At 36.8% G+C, this 12,544-nt stretch overlaps 2 protein-coding genes across 4 annotated transcripts; both read left to right on the plus strand.

The window, feature by feature from the left end:
* The first annotated feature begins 255 nt into the window (after positions 1–255).
* LOC116027147 (zinc finger A20 and AN1 domain-containing stress-associated protein 7-like) lies at positions 256–1,164 on the plus strand. Its single transcript, XM_031268584.1, has one exon. The coding sequence runs from the start codon at positions 383–385 to the stop codon at positions 860–862; it is 480 nt and encodes a 159-aa protein (XP_031124444.1). The 5' UTR covers positions 256–382; the 3' UTR covers positions 863–1,164.
* Positions 1,165–3,476: 2,312 nt separating this feature from the next.
* Positions 3,477–9,783, plus strand: LOC116027438 (kinesin-like protein KIN-UB). Of its 3 annotated transcripts, none has more exons than XM_031269073.1 (19): positions 3,477–3,826; positions 3,923–4,017; positions 4,092–4,214; positions 4,797–4,988; positions 5,100–5,321; positions 5,524–5,680; positions 5,883–6,032; positions 6,252–6,340; positions 6,492–6,695; positions 7,015–7,146; positions 7,300–7,434; positions 7,540–7,671; positions 7,777–7,912; positions 7,997–8,089; positions 8,214–8,339; positions 8,467–8,592; positions 8,797–8,940; positions 9,094–9,222; positions 9,318–9,783. In XM_031269073.1, the coding sequence occupies exons 1-19, from the start codon at positions 3,631–3,633 to the stop codon at positions 9,479–9,481; spliced, it is 2,745 nt and encodes a 914-aa protein (XP_031124933.1). In that variant the 5' UTR covers positions 3,477–3,630; the 3' UTR covers positions 9,482–9,783. The 3 variants fall into 3 exon arrangements, with proteins under 3 accessions (XP_031124933.1, XP_031124932.1, XP_031124934.1); XM_031269072.1 differs by having other exon boundaries at positions 3,478–3,826; positions 3,917–4,017; XM_031269074.1 differs by lacking the exons at positions 3,477–3,826; positions 3,923–4,017 and having other exon boundaries at positions 4,846–4,988.
* The last annotated feature ends 2,761 nt before the right edge of the window (positions 9,784–12,544 follow it).

Genomic DNA, 12,544 nt, shown 5'->3' on the forward strand with positions numbered 1-12,544 from the left:
AAAAAAAAAAAAAAAAAAAAAAAAAAGTAGTTGTGTTACTTGTGTACCAGGTTGAAAACGACATTTGATAGATTAATATTTGTGCCGTGTGGAGACTGGAGAGGCGTTGTGTATCCGCCGTCAAAGGCAGCGGCTCGTGACCACTCTTCCTTACCGTGTGCTCCGCCGTCACCCCTACTAAAACCAAAACCGCGGCTGCCCTGGAAAACCATAACCATAACCAAATCATTTTTTAAACAAAACTCTCTTACTATATATACACACATACTTAAAGCTTCAATCTTTAAAACATAATCCAAATTTCACTTCCACTAATCTCCAGCCCAGTTTCCTTCTTTAATTTCTGAGGGATCATCAAATCGTTTGATTCGATTAAGTCAGCATGGGATCAGATGCGAACAAGATGAAGGGCGGCGGCACGGGCTTCCCGCCGCCGCAGACCGCTCTCTGCGCCAACGGCTGCGGCTTCTCCGGCACGGCGGCGACCATGGGCCTCTGTGCCAGCTGCTTCCGGGAACTCCGCCTGAAGGAGCGGCAAGCGGCGCTCGCCAAAGCCGCGGTGGAGCAGCTAGCGCTGTACTCGAGACTCCAACCCGATTCGCCGCCGCCGAGTAAATCTGCACCGGTTGTCACGGCGGAGCAAAGCCGGAGACAGGCGGCGCCGCCGCCGCCGACCAGGTGTGACGCCTGCAAGAAGAAGGTGAGAGTGATGGGTTTTGAGTGCAGATGCGGGCGCACATTTTGTGGGACCCATAGGTACCCGGAGAAGCATGATTGCACGTTTGACTTCAAAGCCCAAGGAAGAGACGCCATAGCCAAAGCTAATCCTTTGGTTAAGGCAGACAAAATACAAAGGTTCTAAGATTCCCAATTGTATCAAAACTCGGATCATACCATGATACCATTTGCAAGTCGAATGATGTTTTTGACTAGTTGCCTAAAATATAGTTTACATTGAATTGTCCTAGTCAAGATGGAGCCATGGAGGAGCTAGGAGAAGAGTCTTACTCCAATTACTCCATACATGACATGATAATGAACTCCAATAATGTAATGTAAAATCCCCATCATATCCATCATTGACCACTCTTTACTTGCTTTCATTCATCTTTAGCCTTTGGCTTTTCACTTTTGAACCTAAAACGTGAAAAATGATGCACTCAATAGATCTCATAATGTGCAGAAATGTATAGTTTAGTGTTGAACCTCAAAGTTCTCAATTTACATTCTCATCAATTTCAGAACACATTCATTAGTATATGATATATTGTCGCGAAATTACAGAAATATATAATTTAGTTTTAAGTTTTGAAGTTAGATTGATTCAGTTTAACTTCTCAAAAGTTTCGAGACGAGTTTATAGATGAGGGATATAGTCGGATAAAACTGAAAAACTTAGTTATAAAAAAACAATCTACCTTTTATTAAAAGGTACTAATGACAATTCAACGTACATACAGTAAGATTTTTCCTACTTTAATAAGATATGGCATATCTTCTAAAGTGTGTCCATAGTAATCAAAGGCGAACCTCCCACTAGTACAAGAGGATCGAGTTGGTATTTAAACTAAATCCTTCTTATCCACACTGATTTTAAATTCAACTTGGACAGTTGGAATTTTAGAAGAATGAAAGAGCATGTAAGAACAAACAACACAATATTTTATGCGCTAAAGAGTTATATAAAATGGTCTCAACTCAACAATCTAACAACAATTGTCCATCAAGAATCAATTTTTATATATCTTAGAAAAAACTCAACTGGTTAACTAACTTAAAATAATCAGTTGAGATATACAAATTTAACTTTATTATAGATATTAGTGTACAAGCATTTGAAGGCTTATAGACCAATTGAGACACATTCTATAAGAGTAATTGGACACATTCTATAAGAGCAATTGGGATGGTTGAACAAAAGTCTTTAGTGTATATAAAGAAAGTAGTGGGCATTCAAATGATTAAGAGTTTAAATCAAACAATGAAAGTTGATTTCATCTTAAACATAACAAGTCCTCTTGGCGCCTTGCAAGTCCAACCTTTTACTACTTTTGTGGGTAGAATGGGCCAACCATCACTTCTAACTTTTTGCACTTTCAGCGACAGACTCAATGCCCCTTGAATCTTTTTTCCTTTTTATTGAATCACGAAAGAAATCTGCAGTCATTACTCGATAATATACACTAAATTGCACTAGAAATATTCTGTGGCCTGTGCAACGAGCTCGACCAAGAAAGTGTTAACAAGAATCGAACTCATGATTTTCTGGTATAAGAGTCATATATACTCAGACTACTCAACCACCATTTCGAAGAAAGTCCCTTCAACATTTCATTCATCATCTATCTGGATTTTTGGGTTTTGTTTGAATGTGGAGTTTCTTACAAGTGCACGAGATCTTGCTTGCTTCCTTCTTAAAGAAAACAGCTTTCTATTGTGGGAAATTATTGAGATTGGTACATACTGACAGAATGCATGTGAACTTCATTAGTGAGCATCAACCTTGCAATTAATAAGAGGACAATGATGTTATAGGCTTCGTGTAATTTGGTCTAAAGTTTCTTTCAAATCATGCAACATGTAATTATTGACAAAATTATAGATTCGAATTTTATCTCCCCATCTTATATCAGTGTTAACTTTTTCTTTCATTGGAGAGAGTTACTTCGTGGCACTAGACTAAAAAGTTATTGGCATTATATATATCCTTTTTGGACACTTTATTTCAAATCCCAATTCATTCATTTCATTATGAAAATTTGAAAGAAAAGAGCTACAGGGTAGATGCAAATAAAATGAAAATAGGGGGGATTTGTGTAATTAAACAAATCTGGGCAGTTCGAGTTACCAACTGTAATTCAAATTCACAAGACCGTTACCGCCTTGACCGCTTGACTACAACATTATTATTGGAATAATTAACATTAACAGCAAACGTGATCCAGATTATGCGCCCTACTCGAGTTGACTCAGAATTCATAATTACCAAAAAACCCTCAACCGCAATCTAAATGTGCGCTTTGAGTGAACTTTTTAGGAAAAAATCACAATAAAGTAAAATAATTTATATTTTTTGTCGACAAACCAATAAGACCAATAGGCATTCTCACACAGAATCTTAATATAAATTTAATTAGTGAAATAATAATAATAAAAATTAATAATTTTACTTTAATTGCATTTGTGTATAAACACTTTCGGAAACGAAAGACCGTTAGGATACAACCTAACTCTATAAACGATAAAGTCCTTGAAATTATAATTAATCTGCCATGTAACCGAGATTTATAGTCAAATTAATTAAAATGGTTGGTTATTGGTTATTAAGATAAAAAAAAAATATTTTTTTCTAAATTCTTTAGGGATCTTTTGGTAATTTCAAACGTAAACACTAACTAAAAACTAATTAAGGCGCAAGGAAAAGGAAAAAAATGAAATCCATGGCGATGACCCATCAGGCCACCACGACATCTTCATGACCCGATTTAACTCTTAACTCCCCCATACCCCACTCGCTCTGTTTTCCCGTGTTTCTACGAGTCACGACTCACTCGCCCCACTCTTTATCCCACACTCTAAACTGCTAACCAAACCACGCCTGAGCTCACCGGCACGGGAAGAGATGCGAAAATGGCCACCACGAGTTTCAGAAACGGCTCCCTTTCCAAAGGAGCTCCAAAAATGGATACCAACAGGTCATTATCCTTGAATTTCGCTCCAAAGCCGTCGTCTTTTAAACCCAAGACCTCGGCTCCGGCTCCGGGCTCAGGTCCCCGGCGAAACAGCACCGGCTCAGCTGCAACGCCCGGAAAAGACGATGCCGGAGGTAAAGATTGAAGCTTTACCTGATTTTTTTAATCAAATTCCTAGAAAGCTTTATTCTTTGATTTCAATTGAGGTTTTTATTGGATGACAGTTTCAGGGCGTGTTCGAGTTGCGGTGAGATTGCGGCCTCGAAATGCAGAGGAGATGGAGGCTGATGCTGATTTTGCTGATTGTGTTGAATTGCAGCCAGAGGTTTCCCATTTATACATAATTTTCTTTTTCTGAGACAAAATTCAGTTAGTTTTAACTAATTTTGCCTCTTTCAGCTCAAACGGTTGAAACTTCGGAGGAACAACTGGGATACAGATACATATGAGTTTGATGAAGTGCTTACAGAGTTTGCTTCACAAAAGCGAGTTTATGAAGTTGTGGCTAAGCCTGTTGTTGAGGTGCTGTGATTTAAGTTGCATCTTGTCTTTTGTATATATATAATATAGAGAAAGTTGTAATTTTTGCCCCTCCATAATATGCCAAATATCGATGTCACTCCTGAATTATTAGTGGTGTAAATGTTGCCCCTCAATTTTCAAAAACAGTACATATATTGCCCCTCCGTGGTGTAAATATTGCCCCTCCTATCAGTACGGGAGGGGCAATATATGTACAGTTTTCAAAAATTGATAATTGGCATATTATGGAGGGGCATAAATTACAATTTTCCCTATAATATATAAGCCAGCTACAATATTGGAATGTGTAATTTGCATGTGTTGTGGATAATGAATTGAATTTTTTTCCATTTGGCTGTATTGCCAGTTTGTTTCTTTGCTTCAAGAAGTGTGTGAAATTGACCCAAGCAGTAAGCTAATTTTGACACAATTGATTCACAAGTAGGTTTCATTTAAGCTGATTCTCAACCCTTCTCTTCCCTTCAATTTAGCGGTTTTAGCTGTGGATAGAATTTTTAAAGATGGCAGAAGATATTTCCTTTTCGTGTTCAAGCTATATGTATTTCTGTATTACTTTGGCAGAGTGTCTTGGAGGGTTATAATGGAACAATCATGGCATATGGGCAAACAGGGACTGGAAAAACTTACACTCTGGGGCGGCTAGGAGAAGAAAATGCAGCTGATCGTGGGATCATGGTGCGAGCAATGGAAGATATTCTGGCTGAATTATCACCACAGAACGAAGCTGTTTCTGTTTCTGTATCTTACTTGCAGGTTCTTGTCTTTCACCATAGAATAATCAAGAAATATTTATTTACATTTTGAGATACTGCATTGAATTTTTATGTTCTTAATAGAATTTTGTTTACAACTTATGCAATGCAGCTGTATATGGAGACTGTACAAGATCTCCTCGATCCATCTAATGACAATATATCCATAGTTGAAGATCCTAAAACGGGAGATGTTTCACTACCTGGGGCGACTACTATAGAAATCAGAGACCAAAAGAGCTTTGTGGAGCTACTTCGACTAGGTGAAGCTCATAGATTTGCTGCTAATACTAAATTGAACACAGAATCTTCCCGAAGTCATGCTATACTGATGGTAAATGAAATTAACAGTTTTTATAAACTAATGTCTTCTTCTTCTTCCCCCCATCCCCTCCCAAAAAGAAAAGAATAATATAAAATAAAGTTAATGGTTTCTTGTACAAATTGCCTGAGCTAGTTCTTTGAACCTGCAATCCTGCATATATGTTCATAAGCTTTCTGAAAACTTATGTGGCAGTAATTCATTCTTGTTTCAGTTACACATTAAAAGGCACGTCAAGGGTAGAGGTTCTACTATTTACAGTGAAAATGGTACGTCTCATTTGGCTACTAAAACATTGAAGGCACCCATTGTTCGCAGAAGCAAGCTAGTTGTTGTGGATCTTGCTGGTTCTGAGCGCATTGACAAGTCAGGTGAAGTTGCAGAGTCCCTGTGTAACAAATATCAATCATTCATTGATTTCATTCCTTTTTAACTTATACATGAATTATTTGTTCTTCTAATAATGTGGTTCTCACATTTCTTTAATTATTTTTCTTGACTCTTACTTTCTTTTTGCTTTCTGAGGTATAACTTTCCTTTTCATGCGTGTTTAACATTTTATATATGTCACAGGAAGCGAGGCTCACACATTAGAGGAAGCTAAGTCTATCAATCTATCTTTGAGTGCATTAGGGAAGTGCATTAATGCATTGGCCGAAAACAGTGCTCATGTTCCAGTACGTGATTCAAAGCTCACAAGACTACTTCGAGATTCATTTGGTGGTATGTTTTTGCAGATGTATAAAGCATAGCCTTTTCATATGTTCATTGATTGGCATGGAAACACTACTATTACGTAGCCACTTACTTTTAGAGGCAGTTGCACATAGTCATGGTTTCCTACCTAATTCTCGTTTCACATGTCAGCATTGAGACATTATCGTTGTTTGATGGTGCAGTGTCTTAGTTCAATGTTTTCGCTGTGTTATATTTCCATTGCAGGCACTGCACGGACTTCATTAGTTATTACCATTGGCCCTTCTCCACGTCACAGGGGAGAGACAGCAAGTACCATATCATTTGGACAAAGGGTAAACTTAGTACCTGTCTCTTAAATTTTCTTGGGGAGAGATCAACACATAACCATAACATTCAAAGAAAATTATCGTATTATCATTCAATGTTATGGTTATGTGTTGATTCTTGTAATTGGGTGGATATTATCTTTTTGTGATTGTGCAGGCTATGAAGGTAGAGAATATGTTGAAAATCAAAGAAGAATTTGACTACAAAGGTTTGTCCAGAAGACTTGACATTCAATTGGACAAACTAATCGCCGAACATGAAAGGCAACAGAAATCATTTCAAGACGAAATAGAGAGGATCGCTCAAGAAGCTCAGAACCGAATCATTGAGGCGGAAAGAAATTATGCCGACTTATTGGAGGTAATCAAATATTGCTGTATATGAGATATGAAGACAACATTTTCGAAGATATGGTTTTCACACATTGACACATAATGAAAGTATTTTATGAAAGAAAAGATCTAATGGTAATAACTAGAGATGCCCTAGTAAATAAAAGACAGAAAATCCAATTAAGCAACTCTTATTATCTTTTTAAACAAAGCTAAAGCTCCTGCAAACAATATTAGAAGATTCATAATACCAGAAGGAATATTTAGATCTTCTGTTTCCTTCCAAGCACGATTCTTCCTACTAGCCAACTCCTCTGTGGATATGATTTGTTATGTGCATACTACAGAATGAGAGAATGGTGTACCAAAAAGAGTATGCTGATGCGATAAAGAAGCTAGAGGAGCAGTGGGCCGTAAATCAAGAAAGGCGTGGAAAGGTTGTCCATGATGACAGTTGCAACAAGTTTTCCAGCAGAGAGGTAACTTCCGTTTGATGGGTTTGCTAGTTTTGATTTGTTTGCTAATATTACTTTCCCAATAATGGCAATATGATTTTTGAGGTTACTAAATTACAACTGCATTGGAAGTCTCACACTTGATGTGTTTATTTTCTTGATGTTCTTTATGTTTAGCCTACTATTTGTTCTGCTTCTGAGGATGCTACTGAGATTAAAAAGTTGCTTCAACAAGAAACTCTTTTACGTAAAGCTGCAGAAGAAGAAATTATTGATCTTAAAAATCAAGTAGCACAATGGAAAAGGTCAGAGGTATGGTGTCTCGCAACCATTATCAAATCTTTCAAGCACCTTCTTATTCCTCTTTTTAGTTTTTTATGAATCGAGGGTTTAATAAGGATATTTTCATGGGACTAGGCAGCTGGAAATTCTGAGATCTTAAAGCTTCGCAAGATGCTGGAAGATGAGGCACAGCAAAAAGCAAGGCTTGATGAAGAAATATCAATATTACAAAATCGTCTATTGCAATTAAGTTTTGAAGCTGATAAGGTATATGATTGTGGATTTGTGGCCCATATTATATTAAAATAAATGGGGGATATTTGAAAATCATCTGGAGAAGATTAAAACTTCAAATTCTATGTGTTCCTGTAGACAACTAGGGACCTTGATAGAGGGACTACGACACTGCCTAGCAGTCTAGATTCTCCACACCATCAGTTTATACATCAACAGCTGCGAGATTCTGGAGATGAAGAGAAGGCCTCAATGGCAAACCTCTTTGAACAAGGTGGTGAAAACTATTCAAGTTATAAATTCTGAGTATCATATACTTAAGTGGATGTCTGTGTTATCTTAACGTGCCTTCAAATAGTGGGACTGCAGAAGATATTGTCGCTACTTGAAGCAGAAGACGCCGATGTTCGTATCCATGCTGTAAAAGTCGTGGCAAATCTAGCTGCTGAAGGTAATAAATTCTACACGTAATATCCTCTAGTCTTTTTTATTCACAATTCATTTGGCAATTGAGTTGCTTTTGACTGAACGGAAACAAAAATGAAATGAAAGTACTTTTGTTATCTTGTTTTCAGAGGCAAATCAGGAAAAAATCGTTAAAGCTGGTGGTCTTACATCGTTGTTGACAATACTTAGAAGCTCAAATGATGAGACTATCCTCAGGGTTGCCGCTGGTGCAATTGCAAATCTTGCCATGAATGGTGAGCTTTACATTACATTCTTGTATACTCGAAGTTCAAGCATACATCAAGATATGACATTTGCTGATCTTAGCTTGGCTTAAATGCAAAATGTCTGCTATTTAACTTCATATCTCGTTGTGAACAGAGACCAATCAGGAGCTTATAATGTCCCAGGGAGGCATAAGCTTGTTGTCACTGACATCAATGAATGCTGAAGATCCTCAAACTCTTCGAATGGTTGCAGGAGCTATTGCGAACCTCTGTGGCAATGGTATTCTCACATTTAAAATAATTCCCGTACTTGTCTACTTGATTTTTCTTTTCTTTACATTTTAGTTTGATATATTTATAACAAATATGGTAGAATCCATCCAAAATTGTAGACTTCTTTCGGAATTACTTTGGCAGAATATTCTTTAGATGGTGACATCCACTTGTTAGTTACATCTGATGAGATATATAATACGGTTTGCAGATAAGTTACAAGCAAGGCTAAGCGGTGAAGGGGGTATCAAGGCACTGTTAGGAATGGTCAGGTGCAGGCATCCCGACGTTCTTGCTCAAGTTGCTCGTGGAATTGCTAACTTTGCTAAATGCGAATCCAGAGCACACACTCAAGGTGAGTGGCTCATATTGTTTCTTTGTCCCGCCAAAATTAGGAAGCATACATATGCTCGTTTCAGTATATCTACAAGTCTTGCTGAGCGTGATATATATAACTAGTGCTTCTATTAGGGAAGCCATCTCAGGATCGAGTCTGTCATTTTCACAGGAACGAAGATGGGGAAGTCTCTTCTTATTGAAAATGGAGCGACGACATGGATAATTCAGAACGCAAACAATGAAGCATCACCAATTAGGCGCCATACCGAACTAGCACTTTGCCATTTAGCAAAACTAGGTATGCATACTTCTTATTCTACGCTTAAACGAAAGGCCAACGAGTGATTTTAGTCCCCGACTGCCATAATATGCATAAACTGTTAAAATTTTCAGAGGTGAATGCAAAGGATTTGATCAACGGGGGCGCCTTATGGGAACTAGTACGTATTGCCCGGGATTGTTCACGAGATGATATCAGGACTCTTGCACACCAGACATTAACATCAAGCCCAAGCTTCCAAGCGGAAATGAAACGAATGAGGATAGATTATTCTTGAATAATGTCAAGAACCTTCAACGTTGACATAATTGTATCAACATAGTTAGCTTGATTTTGTAGCAAGAATTATTGGTCAATCAATTTTTTGGGTTGAGTAGAGTCACTGCATGCCATTTCAATCCTTATTGACACTGAAACATGCCATATATAGACCTTGTGCTAATACCCAGCACATTCTTGGATTGATAGGCTTAATTAACTAGCTTGGTAAGTTAGACCACTGTAAATGATTCCAATTTGTTTGCCTGTACATTCATTGATTGCAAATATATGTAAAATCCATGGTAGCATTTTCAAGAATTACTTGGTTTTATTATTATAAGGAAAGTCTACCTAGTAATTAGTATCAATGTCTTTTGCATCAGGTATTATGTTATAGTAATTGAAGTATGTGTTACATCTTAATTAAATCTAGGCTGATAGTTAAATTACATATTTATGTGTGTGGACTGGTTACTTTTTGAGGGGTTTCAATCAACACGTGGGTCATAAATTTTTTTTTTTTTTTAATCGAGTGACGGGGAAATTGAAACCCTGATCAATGGAAGAACGAGGAAGATTTGTGTAACGCAAGATTTCTGGGAGCTGCCGGCCATACCTTGAGAGTGACTCTTCACAAATAAAGCCATGGCTGTAGAAATCTAGGATAGGTGGTCGGATAAATTAATGATTAAATAAGGACCACTGTGCAATAATCTCCGGCACTGTAGAATGGACCAACGTTGTAGCCGCTGTCTTACCCTATCCATACATCCGAAATTTAATTGTGTATGTACAAATGTGATAGAATAGAATAGAATAGAATAGTATAGAAATGCTGTGTACATTCATCACCCTACCAGGCCAAACATGGAATCATGGATACCTTAATCACCCCAAACTCCCAACTGAAAAATAAAGGGGGATGCTTTGGCTAGAACCCAATCATTGCACCCCTAAAATTGACATTAGTTTAGACATTGATATCATAGATGGGAAAGTCTACATCATTACTCAAAGATGCATTCTAGGTAAATTTTCCTTATGATTTTAGTCTGAAAAAGATCACAATGAGGTAATCGAGTTTAGGTTGTCCAAAATAATTGGCTCAACTCAAAACCAAAAAGGCCAGTAGACACACACAAAGAGTTGAAGGTTAATCTAGAGATCATATTGAGGGGGGGGGGGGTTGGGGGGGGTTGTTAAACTTAACGCTTATAATATTAGACATTAAGATTTTGAACAACTTCTTTAATTCCTGATATAATATAACAGTCTGACCATAGAAAATGTTAAAAGATAAACTTAGACCACACTTTTATTATTAGGCTAGCTATAAGCTTTTGAAAAATCCCTTAACTTCTTAATTAGTTCTTAATATAATATAATCCGATCCATAATATAACAATAGGATCATATGATGAAGAGTTGATGGTTAATTTGGAGATCATAACGAGAGAAGATGGAGTGGATATAAGATTTTGAACAATTACTCAACAGAACGTATTTAGTTCTTGATATAATATACCAATGTGAACCATATGAAGAGTTGAAGATTAATTTTTAGATGATATCGAGGAGAGGGAAAGAGAAAGAGAGTGGATAAGCTTGAATCACAATACATGGGATGTTTCATAAAAAGCAAACAAATGTGGGAAGGTGTAAACTGTGAAAAGGGTTTATGCTTTGGTGCAAGGAATCTGAGCTGTGTTTCAAGAAACCTCTCCAAAATATTCAATTCATTTATTCTCCAAAAATTTCACAATCAAAGTCGAGTTATTATTAGACTCCATCCTGTCATATTCAATCAAAGTCGAGTTGTTATTATTAGACCCCACGAATTCAGAGAGTTTGTTGTTGAAGATGAAACGAGGTAGTGTGAGATTGTCGGCCCTAAAAATAGCATTTGCACAAAACCCTCATTTCCTAGATTTCGGAAAATGAAGAAAAGAGGTGGTCTCTGGTCTCTGGTCTGGTCTGGTCAGTCCAGACTGTATAACGCTAAACGTTACTTTGCTTTGCCTTGAAAAGGAACTATTTGCAGTGGCTGTGCACGTGTATCCAGATGTGACTCTATGTCTCTATTCTCTCTCTCTCTCTCTCTCTTCATAGATAGATGATAAACCCTAAATCCTAGGCAAATTCTTCCCAAAAATTTAAATGAAAAAAAAAGTTGATCAGATCAGTGGAAACCATGAGTGCCCATACCTCTTTTTCTTTTTGATTTCCTCAGTTTCCCACCAACACATTGTAACAGTATTAATGAAAACTTGGCTCCGTAGAGGAACACATCTTAACTGGTTAATCAATGTAAAAAGTTTTTTTTTAGCAACACCCAATGTAAAAAGTTAATAACTTTATTTCATTAGTAACAACAGAATAATGTTTAAATTTATGAGTTATTTCATCATCTAAGACTTTAAGCAAGAACAGTGAGGATGATGTAGTTCTAATCCTAGTATTAACGAAGACTTGTATGGGCATAAATCAATTTAAATCCTAGTATTAATGAAGTTGTGCCTGGACAGAACTTAATTTAAACTAATTGACCAATTTAAAGAAGTTAATATTGACATTCACAAACCATAAAATTCATCAGCAACTTATTAGTTCTTCCATTGAGAGTTTGAGACTCTAGGATCGGAGGACCTTGTGGATTGGGATTTAAGCAGCCTAAGCTGGCTATGTTGGACTAATAATATACCCCTAACATCAAGAAAAAGAAAACATAGTAATAATGGCAATAACTCTAGTTTTTTTTTTTTTTTTTAATCATGATTGTCCTATAATAATGTGTGTTACAGTTTTGCTCAATCACTAAAAAAGGGGAAACGTTTCACTGAAAATCATGAAACCTCAGACTTATGACTTCTATTGTTGTACTATGAAACCTCACTCTCATGCGTTGACTACTACATACATACCATGGATTTATACAATCTTCATTTTTCATGGAATTACAAGCATAGCATGCAGCATATCATCATACTCTCAAAATCCATGCTAAATTAAAGAGAAAAGAATGTCAAAATATAAGATTTAAACTTGAAATGGTAAAAAAAAAAAAAAAAAAAAAAAAAAA

Source organism: Ipomoea triloba, chromosome 8 (assembly GCF_003576645.1).
Source record: "Ipomoea triloba cultivar NCNSP0323 chromosome 8, ASM357664v1".
Taxonomy (NCBI): Eukaryota; Viridiplantae; Streptophyta; class Magnoliopsida; order Solanales; family Convolvulaceae; genus Ipomoea; species Ipomoea triloba.

What these genes read in the sequence shown, in the direction of transcription:
- LOC116027147 (XM_031268584.1), top strand. Translation starts at nt 383, where the DNA reads ATGGGATCAGATGCGAACAAGATGAAGGGCGGCGGCACGGGCTTCCCG.
- LOC116027438 (XM_031269072.1), top strand. Translation starts at nt 3,631, where the DNA reads ATGGCCACCACGAGTTTCAGAAACGGCTCCCTTTCCAAAGGAGCTCCA. An exon ending in TAAGTTTTGAAGCTGATAAG is followed by an intron (nt 7,672 to 7,776) that starts GTATATGATTGT and finishes GTGTTCCTGTAG; the next exon opens with ACAACTAGGGACCTTGATAG. An exon ending in TTGCCATTTAGCAAAACTAG is followed by an intron (nt 9,223 to 9,317) that starts GTATGCATACTT and finishes TAAAATTTTCAG; the next exon opens with AGGTGAATGCAAAGGATTTG.